This window comes from Gouania willdenowi, chromosome 5 (assembly GCF_900634775.1).
Source record: "Gouania willdenowi chromosome 5, fGouWil2.1, whole genome shotgun sequence".
In the NCBI taxonomy this organism is placed as follows: domain Eukaryota; kingdom Metazoa; phylum Chordata; class Actinopteri; order Blenniiformes; family Gobiesocidae; genus Gouania; species Gouania willdenowi.
The window spans coordinates 27942577-27963778 of NC_041048.1; the positions used below are offsets into that span (position 1 = coordinate 27942577).

The following is a 21202-nucleotide window of genomic DNA, read 5'->3' on the forward strand; positions in this document are numbered from 1 at the left end:
GCTGATTGGCTGTTCGTGTGTTTCTACAGGTGTAGTGTAATGTCGCTTCACAACAAACAAACAAGCGAAAGTTCTGTCTAGCCCAGAAGCATGCATGGCTACAAACACGAGACAACACACTTACCATTGCAGATGCACCGGGCCCGAGCGGCGAGTCTGCCACTAATTTTGCTCAAAAAACCAAACTCCAAAAGTCACATTTGGAACTATTTTAACTTTAAATGAGGCAGAGACTGTAAAGCAATAGGAGATGGTTGTCACTGTGCAGGTGCTACCACCAGCTATAGGAGCCAAAGGAGGGAACACATCCAACCTCATAAAATACGTGTGAATACCAGGTTAGTATCAGTATGGTGGGTGGTTATGCTCCTTGCTTACAGAAGAGAAGTATCAGTATGGACTATGCTCTGTTTATTTTCTCATTGGCTAATATTAAGCTGTATGCTCCGTGTACAGGCTGAGGAATGAAGAGTTAAAGGATGTCAAAGTACAAAGCACCTAGAAATTGCATAAAAATATAGTTTTCACAGGGAATCAGTTCCTGTTTATTGTAATTTGTCCTCTATGGTGTCTGAACAACTTAAATGAGGTTTTAGCAACACTTCTGCTCACTTTACATCAGTGTTTTTCAACCTTGGGATCATGACCCTATGTGGGGTCACCTGGAATTTAAAAAAGGTCGCATTAAATTTCTAGGAATTGATCAAATTAATTACTTAATCAAAATATATTTCATATTTTAAAAAACATTTTTCAATTTACCACACACAATGTTAATCAACAACTGTATTCTGTACTTTTGCTTCCTCAAATATTAATTTAGTTTAAATTGCAGTATGAAGAAAATAAGAGAAAAAACAAAAAAAATAAATGAATAAATTAATCATTAAAAATATCTTGTCAGTCAACAAAGGAGCCTGATGAAGATAGTCAGAGGGGCACTGTGATTGGTCACTGAGCCACAGGTACTGGGCAAGGGAGCCACCAGTGGCTACAGAGCCATATGTTGCAGACTCCTGGTGTAGCGGAGTATCTTTACCCGTATAATAATTTTATCGTTAAGAATACATCAAACCTAAGAGAGACTTGTCTCTTTAAAGAACACAATAAGAACATAATAATTTTTATATTGCCAAAAATGTTTGGTGCCTCCAGATGTATGAATTCTGTTGTTACAACCTTTTTTTTAATTTTTGTAGTCTTTTTTTTATTTTTTTTTAGTTTTGTAAAATCAAATGGGAAGCAGATTTCCTGCTCCTGATATTGGTTTTTTTTTTTTTTTTTTTTAAATGGGATTTCAATTAAAAAAGCCTGCATGCTCATTTGCAAAAAATGTCTCATAAATGATTTAGTATGTCCAATTTTAAGTTTCTTCATTTGACATGTATTTAGTGTGGTGATTAACCTCAGGGGACACTGATGTACCACTACAATTAAGAACATAATAAACAAGCTCATGCATTTTTGTTAACTCTCTTTTTCTCATTTTAGGGAGAAGCGGTTTGTGGCCATGAAGGTTGTCAAAAGTGCTGAGCATTACACCGAGACAGCCCTGGATGAGATTAAGCTACTGAAATCTGTAAGACATTAAAAGTGTATTGACCATCAGCTGTAAACTCAGCTCTCACTATTTATTTTGTTTTCCAGGTGAGAAACACGGATCCAGCTGACCCTAGCAGAGAGAGGGTGGTGCAGCTACTGGACGACTTCAAAATTTCTGGCACGAATGGAACCCGTATCTTTTGTTGAGTTATTTTAGACCGATTTACAGTTCTTTACAAGTCCATCATTATTTATTAACAATATCTCACATCGGAGTCCATGTTGCTTTGTGTGTTTTTGGTATGTTTAGTTGCTATGGTTTTTTTCCTCTGTTGTGATCAAATTGATACAGACAGACTGAATAATCTAAGGTTTTGGTCTCAGGAATATAGTGCTGTAATTTTATTACAGAAGAAAGCTTCATGTTTTTTCTCTCTCGTCTCCCATCTTTTTTTCTCTTACTGTGTTGCTGGTAGGGGTGTACGATACGATTTACATTTTATGATACGTATATACCGGTACTAAATAATGATATACATTGCAATATAATGTAATATCAGTAATTACAAATTTCACCTTTAAAAGTACGTGCTTTTGCTGTAGTAGGTTCAAAACTCTGGAACGAGTTGCCGCTTGAGTTATGTACCATCACAGACCTGCCTCTGTTCAAAGCAAAACTGAAGACTCACCTGTTTAGAAGGACATTTGACACATAGTTCTGTGGCACTTGGTATAAATGTGATTATGGCCTGTTCATTTATAAACACTGAGTACGTACAAAAGAAAGCATACGCCATTTATAAGCAAAGTTTGGTGCGCACCACCAATGCAGCTCTGACCCCGCCGTACGCACAAAATCTTGACACTCCGACCCCAACAGGAGAAGAATGACATTAGAGACAGCTTTGTGAAATTGATACATTTGTGTAAAATAATTCAACATTGCACATTTTACAACACATATATATGAAGGATTCATTTGCAAAAATGAAGTAGGAAAAAATTATACTGACTCCCTAGGGAATGAGTGACTTGCGGGCCTACAAATACAGTTTTATAATAATAATAATTGTAATTAAAATCACATGATCATTTCGCAAAACTGCTGATCAATTGACTGCAACTGGCATTGCTGGAGGACGAGGTGCACAGGAGACTCCAGAGGGAGAGGATCTTCAGAGACCAGCGAAACCTATAGCCAGGATTCCCCCGTAAGGACGAGGTGCTGCGGTGCCCCCGACCTCACTCACCCCAGCCACCTCCGACCAGTAAACACCCTTGGACTTATTAAAAATATGTGTTTACTTGAAATAAAATATTGTAAATTAGGTATAGTTCCAAAGGTGTTTTACTATCTGCTCATCAGTCAATCTGTGTTCCCTCCACTGCCGGTGCACTCTTTCCACCACCTGTTGAACAGACTTTCATCCTATGGAGAGTGATCCACATTTTATCCTCCACTTTTATGTCTGACCATTTATTTTTCACCTCAGTCACATTCTGACGCTCTGAGGCAACGCAACACGATAATCCTATCTGGCGTTCCTAATGCGCACTGTCACCAAATTACGCTCTCCTGTATGTCCACTTTAACAATGAATACCTTTACCTCGCATTGAGTGAAATTTGTTTTATTTGCTTGTTTTTCCCCTTGGCCCACAGTGAAATTTGTGTTGGTGAGTATTTATTAAGGGCTTTCCCCTGACCTTTAATGGGCACTGTATGGGCGGAGCAAGGTGTTCAACATGTGCAACAACTTCCGTGTTGATTGTGATTTATAAACAGACCCAAGCGTGGGACAGGCGTCTGACAGTTTTTTTTTATGTTTTTAGCATAACGCCAGCTGAAGTGATCTTACCGAGGCACAGTTTTATAAATAGGCCTCTGATGTGGTTCACTGACACCTATTGACAGGGTGTTTACGTGCTATGCATATGTTAGTGCAATAAAAAAAACAATTTTTGTTCAAAAATTGTTCGATTGATACGATAATCGTGTGGTGAAATATTGAATTATATCACCAATTTTAAAAGAAAAAGATTTTTTCTTACACCCATAGTCACAGATTTTGATGTGGTGTCTTTTTTTGCCCCTATCTATTCTTTCCCACACCCTCAGACTGCCTGATCTCTACCATTTGTATTTTTATGCTCACACTCAATGAATGTTAAAGTCCTTTACTTTTGCCCCTCCCAAGATGTGTGTATGGTTTTTGAGGTCCTGGGTTACCATCTCCTGAAGTGGATTATCAAGTCAAATTATCAAGGCCTGCCTCTTCCCTGTGTGAAAAGCATCATTCAACAGGTGCGCAGAAAGAAATGTGTACTATTCCTTTGGTTGTCCGTGTTCAGTCAGGTGTGAGTGAGGGGAGTGTTTTATTTGGTGATGAATGCCCTTTAGGCTAACGCTGTGACTTTTCTGCTCTTCAGGTTCTGCAGGGTTTAGACTACCTCCACTCCAAATGTAAGATCATCCATACGGACATCAAACCAGAGAACATTCTGCTGACTGTCAACGAGCCTTACATCAAGAGGATGGCCGCCGAAGCGACACAGTGGCAGAAGTCCGGTGCTGCACCTCCCTCAGGCTCTGCAGGTCCCCATCCCCTCACTCTGCTCTCACACAATCACTTTTATGGTTAAACTACAAAGAAGAGTGGATTTATCAGCAGGTTATCATAATAATGCTACAATCCTGAACCCTGAATCAAAATACTTTTCCTATACAGTATGTAAAGAAATGGGAGTTTTGATATAAAGACATGTTATTTAAAAGGGGAGTCCCAGTTTTAGAAGTTAAACAAAAAAGAATATGGTGAAAAATAATGCGTTTTGTTAGGCGTAGATCGTCTAATAAGGACATTTAAAAGGTTTCAGGCCATAGTTGTAAGAACAGTGGAGGATCCCTTTAAAGCAGGGTTTTTCAACCTTGGGGCTGCCTGGATATAAAATGGGGTCACCTGAAATGTCTAGTAATAATACAATTAAAAAAATTATTCATAATATTTTTTAGTACAAAAAAAAAATAGAATATTTGCAGCAGTGTTCTTAGAGCAGGATTTTTCAACCTTGGAGGCGTGAACCTATGTGTCATCTAGAAATAAAATCAAAATGGGGTCGCCTGAAATATCTAGTAATGAAATTAAAAATAATTACTCGTAAAAATTATAATTTTTTTTATTCATCTATTTTTAACAATTAAAATACATACTATCACAGAAATAGATGTACAGTGCGAGAATTTAATTTTCAAATTGAGGCACCACACACACAATCTCCAACAATTTTATTTCTGTACTTTCACTTTCTCAAATATAAATTTAGTTAAAATGCAGTATAAAAATATCTAAGCTGCCACATATTGTCACTATTGTGCAATAATACTGGCTGCTCTATTAGTATTGCAGGATAACAAACATGATCAAAAAAATAATTTGAGATTTAAAAAAAAAAAAGTATCCAGGGGTCTCCAGAAATTTGTGATGTGAAAATGGGGTCATGACAAGAAAAAGGTTGGGAACCACTGCTTTAAAGAGTGTGTGAATGCTGTAAGTCTCAGTGCTGACATGGAGAAACACTCACACTCACCTGAAGAGAGCATTAAATATAGAAAGATGCTCAATTTACCCCTTTGTCACTGAACTTTATCCTCATCTGACTCTTTTGTTTCCCACAGTTAGTACAGCTCCAGCACCTAAACCAGTAAGTTTTAATACATCAGGATTTTGTTTTGAATAATACTTAAGTCCCTGCAAAATCCTTTATGTCCTGTTGTCGTTTCCTTTTTACCAGACGGCTAAATTATCAAAGAACAAAAAGAAGAAAATGAAGAAAAAGCAGAAGAAGCAGGCAGAGCTGCTGGAGAAGAGGATACAGGACATGGAGAGTGGAGCTGGTCCTGAAGGTGCTGAAGACGAGGATGATGAGACCACTGAGGATACGACTTCCTCCGCCACTCTCTCCTTGTCTGCCACACTCCAAGACATCGCCAACCATGCTAGCACAGGTGAAAGGCTGCTCAGATCCTTATAAGCCTAGCAGATATGTAGCAATATTAGGCTAAGGTGTTCACTTCTGGAAGAAAGCATAAACATTTGTAGATGTTTTTTTTTTTTTGAGTATGCTGAATCCTTTTTTAATGGGATCCACACTGGCAAACCAACAGCTTCCACTCAAAATCAAGAAATCCAAGATGGCCGCCATCCATATTGCCAATTTGGATATTTTGTCATAAATTTGGTCTCAGTGGGAAATTATACGTTTTCAGGGCCAAGGAATTAAATAATATAGCTTAAAATACCAAGATCCAAGATGACCGCCATCCGTATTGAGAATTTCAACCCTTCCATGAATTGCGATTTCACTTAAATATTAATCAGATATCTACTCAAAGGTTGATTTTATTTAATGTACATGTTGGCATGTGCTGCAAAAATGAACACATCAGATTCATGCTTAAGCATGCACGCTTAAGTCATGTCAGGATCACAATGAAATAAATAAAAATGAATATATTAATTCATGTTTTAATGGGGGTTTAAATCAAATTGTCTTTGTTATACACAGTTGTGGCTGCAAAGAAATCACAACTTCACCCTTTCCATGTATAAAGTTGTGGTGGGCATCTTATATCTTGCTCTGGGTGCAATTTACAGTATTTTAGGCTATTTCATGACAATCCTTATCCCCAAAAGCCTACATTTTGCCACAAAGATTATGTTTCTACGTCTAACAGAACCAAAGTTATGGTAAGATTGAAGTTATGGTGGCCATCTTGGATTTTTTGATTTTCAATGGGAACTGTTGATGTGCCAGCGTGGATCCCATTAAAAATGGATTCGGCATATTCAAAAAAACTCCCATGTACAAGATTTTGTGCTTCCTTCCAGAAGCGAACATCCTTTTGACATATATCCCGGGCTATGTTAGTTAGTGGAGAATATTGGGTCATTCATTTAGATCAATAAACCTGAATATTTACAAGCAAAAGAGGAAACAGTATTTAATTAGGAGATGAAATGGGTTGATGACGTCGCACACTCCTTTTCCCAGAGCTGTCTCCTGATGTGCAGCCGTCAAAGGAAAGTGAATGGACAGAGGAGCAGGCCGAGGAAAAGACGGTGGAAGATAACTTCAATGGCCACACCTCCACACGGGAGATGGAGAACAGTCTGGTAGCACAAGAGACCAAGCTGTCCTCTGAGCAACAAGAGGACCAAGAGAATGCAAACCAATCAGAGACCAACACAGAGACCTGCAACAAAGTATGTAAAGAAGAAGAAGAGGACCCAATGTGCAACGGAGCCACAGACCTCCCTGAATCCCTCAGCCTGGACTCGGTCAGTGTAGAGCTGCCTGAGGGCGACAAAGACGAGGAGGAGGAGAACGATGAGACGAAAACCAGGAATGATGAAGAAAGCTGTCAAAGTGGTGAGTTTAAAGAGCAATCCTGCCTTTGGAATCTTGTAAATGTTTTTTTGTATCTGGCAACTTTCAGCTTAAAGCTGTTATTATATTAAAGAAATGTATTAGAAAATCATTTGTTGTCATGTAATTCATATGTACATCTTTTTTGGGTAGCAGTTTGTAAATGTTCCTCATGGGTTGAAAACACATTCTCAGACTTCTTTGTTTTGAGGATTCAACTGACTGAATATTCAAAACTATTTTGATGGAAAAACAAACTCTGCCAATGAAAGAAATAAAGATCTGTATCAATTTTTACATCAAATGTAATCACTCAAACCCGTTTTCCTCTTGTTCAACAGAGGCTTCAGGCAGCTTTCTGGTAAACCCTTTGGAACCTTGCAATGCTGAAAAGTTACAAGTTAAAATTGCTGACCTTGGCAATGCATGCTGGGTGGTGAGTGAATAGTTTGTCATTTTGTGTTCTCACAGGTATTTAATTAGTAGCTCCAACAGGAGGAGCGTGTCCTAACATTCACTGTTCTTTAATCACCATCTTTGTTGGCAGAACAAACATTTCACAGACGACATTCAGACACGGCAGTACCGCTCCCTGGAGGTGCTGATGGGCTCTGGCTATAGCACGCCTGCAGATATCTGGAGCACAGCGTGCATGGTAAGACACGCATAACAAATAATACACAATTAAGTTTGATCGCCTCTTCAGTAGGGCCCTATAAAATCCAGTTTATTTTGTATTCAATTCCATTTCCCACTCTAATTTTTTTAAATACCTTTTTTTTTTTTTTTTTTTTTTTTTTTTTAAGTTATTCATACATTTTTTCAGAAATTAGTTTCTGTGAGGAATAAAATAAATACTAATGAAAATAGAAAACCATAAATTAACAAAAATGTATGTCAAAAATAAAAATGGAATTTAAAATGTGTAATGTGTAAGCTCCAATTAAAATGTAAATATAAAATGAACTGACATGGATTATTCTGACTGCTCCGTTTTAGTTATTCATAATCATATGTCATGAAGATGTATGAGAGCAGAATTATTGTCACCCAATTTCCCCTCGGGGATCAATGGTTTACTGAATCTGAGCAGGTTTATTGATTAACTTTTGATCAACTTGATTTAAATGAACCTAATGAATTAGTTCTTAATGAAGGTCATTCCACAGTAGTTCTTTATAACTAGTTTTCAGGCTTTTTCCCCCACAAACAAAACCAAGTCTTTGGCAAATGTCCTCGGCCCCCTACGTTCACGTTATTTATATAAAATTAAGTCAATGTCGAAGTTAAAGTTTTAAGATAAAGTCTAAGCTAATGGTGTCAATAGCAAATGTGAAGATTGTGTTGATCAAAACAAGATGGAAAAGTTTTGCACAACAAGGCCATTTATCTTTATATCTTTATAACAGCCGAAAGAAAATCACTTTCTTGATGCTGGATATTCTATCTTTAAAATAATCATTGTGATTCAGGGTTTAAAGAAGACAAAGTAGGTTCACCTTTTCCATCTTTCCATCCTTTTGGTCCTCAAAATGAAATTAAATTTGATGATTAGAGCCGACACTAACTCACAGTAAATTCTGACTTTTTACTCTGTTGTTCATCAAGCTGCAACCTTAGCCTCCTCTGCATTTTAAGTAAAGAAAGATCGTTAGCTGTTCAAATTCTACACTTGAACAACAGTAACGACAAATAGTATTTTCTGTTGTAGTTTAAAAGGGTTCTGTGTGGATTATACAACACAATGTCTTCTCAGCAATGGTGTGGCCCACAATAAGGTCTACAGTAGCGCTCCCAGGAATTAGCTGGATGAGTTCAATGGGCATTGATTCTTCTGATTTATGATCGCATTTTGTTGTTTGTTTCTCCAGGCGTTTGAGCTCGCGACAGGAGATTACCTGTTTGAACCCCACTCTGGAGAAGACTACTCCAGAGATGAAGGTCACTACCATCAAAGTGTCATTTTATTGAAAAACATTAGCTAAAAACTTCTGTTGTGTTCCGTGATTCTTTTTGTCCTTTATCGCCATGTGTGTTTAAAAAATGGAAATGTTTGGTTTGTTTTTTTATCATCTGCATTTGTTTTGCTGCTTCTTTGTAGACCACATAGCATTGATCATCGAGCTGTTAGGTAAAGTTCCTCGGAAGCTGATCCTGACCGGTAAATACTCCAAGGAGTTTTTCACCAAGAAAGGTAAACACTCCCACCCAGCTGAATCTGAACACCTCGTCTAAAAACATCCTCCAGCTTTGGGTGCGAAACGCAGGAGCCCAGTGCAAACACTATCTGCTCACTTTGAAGACGAGAGTTACAGAATGCATAAATAAGATTTAATGAATTACCAAAAAACACGATGGCCCTCATTTATCAACTCTTGCTTTGTTTAGATCTGAGGGTACGATGCACGTTCAACTATATTCACGCAAGCTTTGGTATTTATAAATTCTGACGTGAGCGTACGCTACAACCAGATCTCACATCAGGTCGTACATTGTGTACGATAATCTGAGTGTGTGGATTTGTGGTACAGCACAGCCAAACCTGACTGAGCTGTCATTTAAGCATAAGAAGACACATTTAGAACTAGAGGTTGACTGATATATCGGCCGTCCGATATATGAACTTTTTTCAAGATCGGCCAATTTTTTTTATTTGTAATTTTAGTGTTTCTATTTTCTTTCATAATCAATGTGCTTTAAAAAAAAAAAAAGCATATCGGCTTCCAAAATTGGCTTTAGATATCGGCCATCTGCTGTAATTTAAAAAAAAAAAATTGGTAATCGGTCTTTAAAAATGCCGTTATGGTTGACCTCTATTTAGAACAATAACCCCGTAGGGAGGAAATTGGATCTCATTAATGCTTTTAAATGTAAATAAGTCCTTCAACTTTTACAAATGCGCTGCAGTAATCAATCGATAAAATGTGATAAGTTATAGGTGAAATTGGCTGAATGTGTAATAAACACAGACACAAGACAATATTTAGTAATGTTTAAGGCTTATTATATTATTATAATGTGATATTTATTGCCTAAAGCATGCAGATTGAGGCTGATATAAACGTCATATCCATGTCTGTCTCCAGGATCTCTGTTGTGTAGTTGTTCTCAGCGCGCACAGGGGGACAGACGTCACCTGCTCAGTAGCTGATTCTGTTTGGCACAGCTTTAAAATTAGCTCCTTTAATTCCAGTTTTCACACCATCAAAAAGCTTGTTTTGTCTCCACCTCAGAAGTGAGGATGCCAATTTTCCTCTTGGAAAACCTTCTTTTCTGCTTTGACCTCAGTGGGCGGGGCCTCTGAAATAGGAGGGCATAACATGTTAATGGCCACGTTTACATTGGAGCTTTAATTCCTGTTTAAAGCAGAATAAGAGTTAATTCCTCTTTAACCTGACCTTGTAAACACATAATTCCTAATGCTAATTTAATTCGGAATTAAACCTGATTCCAAATTAAACTTAATTCCGAATTAGGTGGCTGGTTTATTCCATTTTTTAAAATCGAATTAGATAAGTCCACTTTCTTGTAAACAGTCAACAACACTTAAAATTACTATAAGTTCATTCTGGTTGTTTTGCTCATATGCGACTTGCGGCGATGACGCGCTGGGTGACGACATAATTTAACATGGCAGCCCGGAATAGAGCCGACACTATTTAATAAGAGCCTTAAAAGACATGGATGTAATGAAAAAAGGGGATGGACAGAGGTATAAACATGCGGACATTAACACGGACACATGGACTTATCACACACACACGGAGATCAGCAAACGGAACAGGCTTCATCGGACGGGTGATACTAAGATTCGTAGACGGTGTAAATGCTTCCCCATACTGCTGTACAGGCTGTAATATCACCAAGTTTATCATTGTACCAGTTGTTAGAGCAACTATCTTAACCAGGGAGTAACTATTTATTCCTGGTTTTTGTTTTCTGGAGTTTTACTGGACTTTATTTACCAGTGATAAGTTTCTATTTCCCTTCCGCTCCGTGAACCAAAGTGTGTTGTTGTCGAGCTGCTGCTTCAAAACCACAATCAAAATAAAGGTGAAAACAGTTCTCATGTGTGGTCTTCTGTGTTTTAGCCGTCAATAAAAGGTTTGTTGTGTGTTTCTCTCGATAGACGTGATCGACGTGATATGTCATGTTTGCCCCCTGTCCAATCAGAGCCTTCCCAACCCCCAGACCTAAAGCGGAATTAACTAAAGCCAAGTTAACCGGATTTTTATGTAAACACGAAGCAGAACACTTTAATTCGGAATAATTTAATTCGGAATAACTAATTCCAAATTAAAAAACATCATGTAACCGTGGCCAATGACTATGGAATTTAGCCACTGCATTTATCAACACCTGATCATTTGCACGCTGGGATTGGTCAAATACGAATATTTCATGAATGACACGTTGGTCCTGTCGTATGACCAAATGTGCACTCACATTTGCACTCGTTTTTCACGCAAGGTTAATAAATGAGGGCCCATGTACTGCATTAGAGTAATATTTGTGGCTCTTTTAAGGTGCAGTCCGCGACTTTCAGATTCCTCTCTCTCCCTCCCTGTTGCTCTCTTACCCTGCCTCCAAACTTTCCAAAGTCCCTCCCTCAGAGGAGGAACAAGCTAAAGTTAGTCCGAAGCAACATCACAGTAATATAACATGCTCTGTTAAAAGCATATTACTGCAACGCTTCTCTCTCTCTCAATGTGCACACAGTACACCAACCTACCAGCAGCAGCAACACTGTCACTTACAGCCGCTCACACAACAAACAACACATGCACCACAGAGTTCTAGAGTAACAAGTACAAATCAAACATAATGTAAATCAGGCAGCAGTAATTACCTTTTAAGCAGAAAAGTCACCAAACACAATTCTGGCTCAGATTGGTTCTTTTTGCTCTGTCGCGGTGCATTCTGGCAATCTGCCAAAGGCTGCAGGAGCAGCAGGGGGGACTTTTTTTTCACAAACTACTTTAATGTAAAGCTGTCCTTACTTAGTGACAGCTTTAGTAAATATCACAAAAAGTAACTTTAATAAGAGTGGCAGACTGCACTTTTAATGAAATGCATCAATTGTGTTTGGTCTCAGGCGACCTGCGTCACATCACCAAGCTGAAGCCATGGGGTCTCTTGGATGTGTTGATGGAGAAGTATGAGTGGTCCAAAGAGGACGCCCACTCTTTCAGCAGCTTCCTACTGCCCATGCTGGACCTGGTGCCTGAAAGGAGGGCCACAGCAGCCCAGTGCCTCACCCATCCATGGCTCCATCACACTTGCACCTCTGCTGTTTAGATTGTAATAGGATCAATCGACAGCCCCAACATCACTGGCTCATACACTCACACATTAAAATGAAAACGGACTGGGTGAGACCACCAATGTTTCTTTGTTCTGTAAAGAATTACATTGGTTTTGTTGAAGCTGGACATCCCTATAGTAATTCTGGCTGTTTGTCTTTTTTGGGCTGCTTAGGATTTATCAATATTCATCTTTTTTTTCCCCTCAGGCTCAAGATTTTTTCTTCAAATAATTCTCTTCATTTGAGCTACTTGACTGTCACGCACTTAAAAAAAACTAAAACAGTTAATGGGGGAACTGCCAATATGCCAAAACCAGCATTAAAGTTGCCAATAAAGCCTAATATCGATGCTGAAAATCACAGATAGTGTATGTTGTTTTATATGGCAGACCTCGAAGTAACAGTGGCAGCTTCTAGAGCTCTAATGGCTTCTGCTTTAGTGTGCGTAGTGTTGCTAATACCTGCATAAAGCTAACTAGACTGCAGAGGGTCTCATCACTGGTGAACGGATGGAGAAAAAAAGCTTATTATTGAGCTGAGGTTTCATATTTAGTGCTTCCAATAAGAGACTTGTAAGAGAAAAGCTACAATTTTACCTGCCAAACCATTTTCTCTGGATATAAAAAACAAAACTTTTTTTACATGTGAGCAAAAATACAATGTGCACAAAGGTCATTGGCCAGTGGAATTTATGAATACATAAGCCTGTTATTCCTATCAAAACATCACACATTTAGATCCTCGTCACACGTAGGTCCTCGTGCACTCTGCAGTACACTGTACCAAAGAGTTGTCCTTTAGCTTTTATCTCCCAATGCAGCATTTCAATTAAACCTTAAGTAGATTCTCTCTGCTTCAAACAGGGCTGTTGGATTGAAAAACAATAGATTGTACGAAACATAAATCTTGTAATAGTTCTTTACATCCTGTCAAAACTCTGTTCCTTCTTTTTCTACAAAGTGTCCCCTCTCCATGTTTCCCCCTTTCATTTCATTATTTTTATAGTAGTAAATAAAATAAAATTGAACCTTTTTCAACATGTGGGCTTGACTGATGTCTTTGCTGCCGTACCAGTGACAATTCAGTGATGTCATAAATGTGCATCTCCAATGAAAAACAATGTTTATATTAAGTTTAAATGCAATAATAAATGTCTGCCCACTTGAATTTATGACATGCAATTGTGAAACTGAATTATTTGATTTTAAAACAAATTATCTGCAAACCAGAAGCACATCCTGTGAGATGCATATTTTTTAGACTTCAATTACTGTCACAATTTTTTAAATTTTTGTTTCTTGTAAATCATCGTGTCAAACTCAAAGCCTGGGGGCCAAATCCCACCTTTTAGAGCAGTGTTTCTCAAATGGGGTTTCCTGTGCCTATATCACGTTATTTTGTCATTTTTAATCGCACATTTTGGAAAGCACTCAAATGTTTTAAATCCTGCAATTTCTCACCAAAAAACCCACAAATTGTCTCTGAATTTCACAAAAAATTGTTACAAAAGCAAGATGGATTTTCTTTTTTTTTTTTTTTTAATGAAGCTCATGCAGGGAATGATACATGTCATGTATTGCATGGATATCATTGGTGCCTAATATACTGTATATATATTTTATGAAAATAAGGGCACAATAATGTCGAATTTGCTTTTTCTTTACCCCACCTAAAATCTGCACCCCACTTGAGATCAAACTGCTGCATATTTCACCCCTCAACCAAACTAGGTTGCACACCCATGTTATAAATCCACTTTGAGGACAAATGACACAAAGCCACCTTGTGTATTTTACTTTAATGGTCAATGGTCTGATCTGGGGCCGATGGTAGTGAGGCAAGGCAAATTTATTTGTAAAGCGCATTTCATACACATGGCAGTTCAATGTGCTTTACATGATTAAAAAATGCAACAGAAAACAGTTAAAAAATTAATAAGAACATTAAGAAACTAAAGTAACGCTTGATGTTTTAATGCTGTTGAAGATGTGTTGAAATGACTGGGGGTCTTTCAGGGTTAGTTGTACTTCTAGTTGTCTTCTTTTTGCTCTGCTTGGGAGTCTATGCTTCATCTGTGGTCAAGAAAAAAAACATCAAAGAGAATGACTACATGTATTCCAAAGAAATCCCCTGCGTTACGCCTAATGTAAAAACTACCTGACCAAACACCATGTTTTGAACATTTAGCTCACTTTCCTCATATTTAGCTATTATTTGTTTTTCATTTGAGACAGAAATTAATGTAAAATAGCATGTTCTATATATCATTGTTAAAAAATATGTACACATGAAAAATAAATCTAAATGTTAAATGTATAACATGTTAAATTGTTTGACAAGTGTAAAGCTAAATGTTTAGAAATGATAAAAAGTGGGCTGGTCAGCGCCTGCCCACACCACCAACTGTGGCTCAAAGGGAAGAGCGACATTGTGTGGACAACTGCCCTCAGACAGTTTAACAGGCGTAGATTCACTGAGCGTACCGGCATTCTGTATGTCAACTCACTTTACCAGTGATGAAGACACCGAGGTTGCAGAAGACCCAGGAGGGCGGGTCCTCGTGATCAGATGCTTTTTATATATATATATAATTTTGTAAAATTTCTAAACATTTAGCTTTACACTTGGCAACCAGTTTAACATTTAGGTTCAACATTTAGCATTTAGATTTAAATTTAATATTTAGATTTAAAATTTAGATTTACATTTAACATATAGATTTCACTTTTACATTTTTATCATGTTTAAACAATTTTAACAATGATGTAGAACATTCTGTTTTACGTGAATTTGTCTCAAATGAAAGGAAAATTAGCTAAATGTGAGCTAAATATTAAAAATATGTCAACTATGTAACACTGACTGAGTTTTTACATTCAGCACCCCATACACACCCAACCAATCACTTTTCCATTACATCCTGTGAATGTCCCAGCCTCAGCTCATGTACCTTTCTCCTCCACCTGGAAGTCTTCAGGCAGCAGGTTGTCCTGTCTGCTGCCCAGGCTGAAGGCCAGAAAAGCCAGGCTGAGCGAGTCCATGATGCTGATGATGGCGAGGATGTAGGCCCAGCGCACTGTGCAGTTACCCAGAGTGTATTTGTCAGTGCGTTGGCCACACATTCGTTTCACCTCATCTGAGTCCCAGCCGTCAGGATAGATCATGCAGCCAATAACCATGCAGGTACCTGGAAATGATGGTTCACCAGAATGATGAGTTTCTGCTGCTGCTGCAGTTGGGCAGCACGAACATACATCTTGTTTATAACAACCACAACAAACAATCATGAAAAACCAGCTGAAAATTTAAATTGACGCACCTAATTTATTTAGGCACACATACCTGAGTTGCCTGGCAACGTGAGAGCATCTCCAGAATGACAAACTCATTCATTCATAATTGATTCAGCAGACAGGTGTAGGTTTACCCCAGCATGACAACAGAGACACAGGAACCTCCTCACGTCTCACTTTCACTCTTTCACTTTCAACTCACTTTCTCCAGGGTTTCTCTAAGTTTAAAAAAAACAGCCAAATCCAAAGATTTCTATAGACTAATATTTAAAAAAAAAAAAAAAAAAAAAAAAAATACGCACACATCAGCAACAGGAGTGTGTGACCCACAGGGAAAGGAGAAAGTGTTAACACACCTCCAGGTCAATCTCATTATTTGTTTCATTAGTCGCTTGCCTTTTCACTTGCAGTAACATCTGTTCACAAGGTGTTTCATGTTACAGAAACAGGATCGTGTTTCACTTTTTTGGATGCATCTGTGCAGCAGCAGCTTTTATTGCATACTTAAGATATATTTTTTTCTGACTGTCTTTAAACACTGAGCTGAAATAATACTACATGATCTTAAGTTTGTGTGGAACTTGTGCTTCTCATGGGTGGAGCAGAAAATCTCAGTGAGTGTCCTCCTGACCTCAGCTGATTCTGATTATATTGGTGTACTATTCCTATTCTCACTTGTAATGTTTATAGAGTTTGGATTAGTTAGTTGAATTGGTTGGAAATTGAACAGCAATGTTTTCTGTCTCCTAAAGTGTCTACGGGTCTTGCCTTGAGGTAGAAGTAAAATAATTTTCAACATTTTAATTATATGACTTAAGTCCACTGTATATTACATACATTATAGTCTGAACATGTTTTCTGATTATTTAACAAGTCTTGTTGCTCTTTCTTTGGTTCATTTCTGGAGACATTTTCACTATAGTACTTTATTTAAAATATATGAGGCGCCAGGAGAAAAGTAGGCACACATTTGTTTTTTTAAATGCTTGTTGAAGTCATAAGAAACTACTACATCTACACTTTAGTCAACTCACTAGAAGCCAACTGCATCCAGGCACAGATCTTGTAGACACTCCCGGCATTGCAGAAGAAGAAGAGGCTGAAACAGACAATGCTGCCAACCACCAGCAGCATGGAGATCCCCACAAAAAACATGGCAGTTTTAAAGGCTCCTGACGGAATGGATCCAAAGTCAAGTGGACTCCCTTTGCAAGTGAGCTCAGACGTGAGCGCGTTGCCAATGCAGTAGTGGAAGAGGCCAAAGTATCCAGCCTGAGGGGTGTAGACACTGTCCCCAATCCAGTAGGGCTGAATGAAGACCACAACAGTGATGACTGCGAAGGTGATGGTGAAAACTGTCCAGAGGACGCCCATGGCTCGGGCGTTACGCACGTAGTTAGTGTGGTAGATTTTAGCAGCCTCCTGAGCTGGGAGCATGACTGTTGATCTTAATACTCTCCTCAAGGTCAAAGGTAAAAAAAAAGTTTGTGTTTCTTCTTCACGTGACAGTTTAAAATGTGTTCTTTCAAACTCGTCTCCTAACTGAGTGCTTCCTAAAATCCATCTTCAACAGATAGAAGTGCTGAAGCTGGCCTGTAGTAGCAGAGATAAACCTCCTTCCTCTATCATACCAACCACAGACCTGTGTGCATAAAAGTGAGCCAGTGTTCTGTTCTCTGTGTGCTGTGTGTGTGTGTGTGTGTGTGTGTGTGTGTGTGTGTGTGTGTGTGTGTGTGTGTGTGTGTGTGTGTGTGTGTGTGTGTGTGTGTGTGTGTGGGCTCTCTACTCTGGTAAAGCCGGATAAGTATTTCTTCTGCTGGTGAACCTCTGCTGTTCACATTATGAATCATTAATGGTTAAAAGATCTGCTGAGTAGAGCAATATGAAAAGGAACCATTCTAGACGACTCAAATAAACATGTTTATTTGGAGAGCATTAGTTTAATTAAGTTGTCACGATATTTTATTTAGCTAAAAAAATTGACAGTGGATAAACAAATTATTTGTTAGGATAACATAGTCATCCTATTTATTTTTGCCACTTTTTTCATAAAAGTGCCACCTAGGAAACCAGGCCATGATGTCCTGTGAGAACTTTTGCTGACTCCCCAGGTCCGCTTCCATATTCTGCTTCAATCCTGGTATTAACAGCTTAGAAGGTGGCATTCTGATGGTATGCCCTGCCGGTCCCTGCTGCCTGAGGTAGTTGATCCTCTGTTGGGACCCTAATGGCCTCTGGGTATTTGCCTCATGCCGACTCTTCCCGAGCACCTCTGCCAGCTTCTTGAGGACTTGGTTATGCCACCACCTAAACAACCCTGTGTAAGAGCTATTTGGCAGCCTGACAAGACATGCTGAAGTGAGGTCCCAAAGAGGTACTCTGTTCTCTGGTATATATGGAAGTTTTGAGGGCTTGGGAGAGTAATGTTGGTTGCCTTGATGAGAAAGCTGAGCTGGGCCCGTGTCAGTTTGCAGAATCAACCCAGCTGACTGCTCTGCTCACCATACCTTTTCATCAGGTTGTATACCTTTCTATACTAGGGCCAAAGACCCCCCTGCTCCTTGTACCCTCTGCAACAACTAGCTTCCTACTGTCTTTCTTGTTGGCCTTGGACCACAGCACAGAAGGATTATTCCACCCGAGGCCTGCCCGCCCTGACTGGACCATACCATGGCCTTTGTGTGTTCCAAATTTTGTACAACCTTCTGCACCTCCTCTTTTGCTCTTTACTTCCTTCCAGTTGATACTCTGGCACCTGCTTCAGACGCTGCCCTGTCAGAGGAATTCCTTAACTCCATCACCAGCCTAACTAGTTCCTTTGAATATTCCGGGATGATGGATTTCAGGGGTCGCTGAGATGGATTCCAGCCCTACAGGTCAGCTGCTGAGAAGCAATGTGGCAGTCATTTGCGAATGAAGAAGTTATCTTTTGTTTCCATCCAGCTTACAGCTGATGAAGTGACTTCACAAAACTTCAACAGCCACATTGCCCGGGGTAACATCACACCCTGTATTTTACGGTAAAAAGGCTAGCCTCAATCTTGGCCAAGCCTTCTGACAGCAGCTGGAGGATAGTTTTTGCCATGTGTTTGTCTGAAAGATCTGGTGTGTAAAGTCTTGCTTTAGACAGGCTGTTCTACAATGGAAGGTATGTTCTTTGATGTCAAATGTTATTCTATCCTTCCTATCCCACCTCTGGGAGGTACAATTCCTCCTTGCCAGGGTGATGAGCTTATTCAGCCTATTTAGAAGCCTGGATATGCATGGGGTGGTATCTAGCGATCATGTGATCATAGAGATGTCAACCATGTACTTCCTTGGGGAAGGGAGCCTCGGACCTGCTGGTAGCTGGATGCCACCCACCATCTGCATTACTCCAATCAACATAACACCAAATGCTGCCACGACGAGAATAGGAGAGATGGAGCATCCATTGCCATCCTTACTTCCAGTTGCTGCCAGTCAGTGGTGGTCTTTTTTAGTGTGTAGTATGTGTATTATGTCCTTGTAAGTAGTCCATGATCAGGGTCCTGACCCGTCTGAAATGTAGAAAAACTCCAGAGTATCGGCTATGAAGTGGTGCCCGAGAGACATTGGCTAAGTTCCAGCCATAAGATGTGCAGATCTTATCTTGATCCTTTTTGCCATCACAAAGAAGATCTTCCCCTCTACCTTTACTAGGACTATTTGGGTATTCTTATGAACAGCTTGATAGTCTTGGCATTCTGCTGTTTGGGAATAGGGAGTGCCACTGCCCTTTGCCACTCTGATGGTGTGCTCTGCTTTGTGCAAGCGATTCTCATCGAGGTCCAGAGGAGCTTTAAACCTTTGGGAAGTTGTTATTTATCCAGTTGGGCCTGGTAATGTAGCTGATCTTGCCTTCTGGATTACTTGCTTGACCTTGCCGAGCTTTGGAAGTGATGTGTCAAATGAGGCTGATGTTCTGAAGGCCTGGGCACATAACCTGGTGAGCCCAAGAGGAAGTTTCTTGCTTGGTTGGTGTATTGAGCATAAATATACACCTCCAGTTCTTCTTTGGAGAATTCCAAGGTACTACAAGTATTCTCCTCCAGGAGCTCACGTGCATGCAGTAATAGATCCTTGACAAAACTCAATCTTTCCTTCTCCTTTGTCTTCTGATACGCTCTACCCTCCGGAGGTTAGAAAGCATTCTTATGATCTCATCTCAAAAGACTTTCAGTCCCCCTTTCTCTGACTCTTCTGCTTTCCTCCACCTGTTTCCAAGCTTCCTTTTGTTAGCCACTAGTTCATTGATGTCTTTCTCCCTCCTGATCTTTGTCCTAGTTGCTGCTTCTCGATGGTCTTCTCGCCATACCTGCATTCTTCATAAAGCTGATCAGGTTTGGCTTGGCTTCTACACCCACATAGTGAATTTAGCTACTGAGATGTTTAGTTTTCTTGGTGTTATTTAACATGTATTTCTTATCCCTTTCCCCTTTTCACATGTCCTACCACTGCAATGTTGGGCACTGTGGTTGTGGACCCGGCCTTGGATGCCACTTGTCTGACTTGCCCTTTCTGGGCCAGTGCAAGTGTACAAGTGGCTACCACCACCATCACCATACTTGTTTTTTATATGTATGTGAAGCCCCCTCATCTTAGTTGTGTTTTCCTAGCCACACCCACACTTCTGTGAATCTTCTTATTTGCTGTTTTCTTCGCCTTTGTTTCTGTTTGTTCCGTCCGTGTTGGCCATTCTTTCTTTCCACCTCAAGAAGACCATTGGGTTGTTTTCTTCTTTCTTTTTGATAAAATGTTACTTTAAAAAATATATATATATTTTTTTGATCCAACTTTACTACTTTACCCATCCCATTTTTCCTTGACATACAGAGTGATGTTTCAGATCATGGGAATCCAGGATAGAGCTTTATATTTTGATAATTACTGTATTGTCATTATTGGCAGATTTGTGTGCAGAAACGAAAATCCTCATTTTTTTAAATCTAAAATCTTGAGGTTTATTTCTTTTGTAAATGTTTTTCTTTGCTGTTTTTTTGCCACTTTGCAGTGGTTGTCACTGAGCAAGTCAGCCAAAGCAGAGACCGTAATTGAGTTACACCCCAGAGAGCAACAAAGGAGTTAACTCAAAAGCCAAGAGGCAGGAAAAGAAGTAAAGAAAGCTTAGACAGCAATTAGCTTCAAGAGAGGAAACAAAGAAAAATCCTTAAAGCCATAAGAAGGTTTTTGATTAAAGTCCAAATGTTCTAATTCATGTTCAATGTCTAACAGTAAATGTTCTAAACTCCTCCTCTTATTTTGTCTTAAAGTAAAAACCTCCCTGGCCATGTCAAGGTCCTTCACCCATGTCTGCATTCACAATGTGTAAAAGTGTACAATTAATTTTGATGAAGGTTGATTAAACAGTGTTTTGAATTGATACGTTATACTACTGTGATTTTCACATTAAAATAAATTGGTTCCACTAAGATTTGCTTTGTTCACATTAGACAATAAGTGTGGTGTGTAAGAATAATGACTCACCAAAATAAGGTACTACATAAATTCAATGCATTTTTCATTAACATTAGATTAGATCGGTTTAGATTACTATACATTAAATTAGTTTACATTCTATTACAGATAACAAACGTATTAACTATGAAATTATATGT

At 39.0% G+C, this 21202-nt stretch overlaps 2 protein-coding genes across 5 annotated transcripts in view; one reads left to right on the forward strand and one right to left on the reverse strand.

Moving 5' to 3' along the window:
• The window catches only part of srpk1b (SRSF protein kinase 1b), a 31505-nt gene extending 18191 nt beyond the window's left edge, over positions 1-13314 (forward strand). For all 4 annotated transcript variants that reach the window (XM_028446800.1, XM_028446798.1, XM_028446799.1 and 1 more), the window contains 12 exons: positions 1492-1579; positions 1648-1735; positions 3740-3846; positions 3972-4137; positions 5218-5243; positions 5334-5547; positions 6594-6971; positions 7310-7404; positions 7516-7623; positions 8840-8909; positions 9070-9162; positions 12064-13314. In XM_028446800.1, coding sequence (XP_028302601.1) covers positions 1492-1579; positions 1648-1735; positions 3740-3846; positions 3972-4137; positions 5218-5243; positions 5334-5547; positions 6594-6971; positions 7310-7404; positions 7516-7623; positions 8840-8909; positions 9070-9162; positions 12064-12266 — 1636 coding nt within the window. In that variant the 3' untranslated portion in view covers positions 12267-13314. The remainder of the gene's footprint in view (positions 1-1491; positions 1580-1647; positions 1736-3739; positions 3847-3971; positions 4138-5217; positions 5244-5333; positions 5548-6593; positions 6972-7309; positions 7405-7515; positions 7624-8839; positions 8910-9069; positions 9163-12063) is intronic.
• Positions 13315-14233: 919 nt separating this feature from the next.
• Positions 14234-17173, reverse strand: lhfpl5a (LHFPL tetraspan subfamily member 5a). The gene is made up of 3 exons (XM_028447481.1): positions 16601-17173; positions 15224-15460; positions 14234-14345 (listed from the first exon to the last, which is right to left on the reverse strand). The coding sequence occupies exons 1-3, from the start codon at positions 17001-17003 to the stop codon at positions 14335-14337; spliced, it is 651 nt and encodes a 216-aa protein (XP_028303282.1). The 5' UTR covers positions 17004-17173; the 3' UTR covers positions 14234-14334.
• Between the last annotated feature and the right edge of the window lie 4029 nt (positions 17174-21202).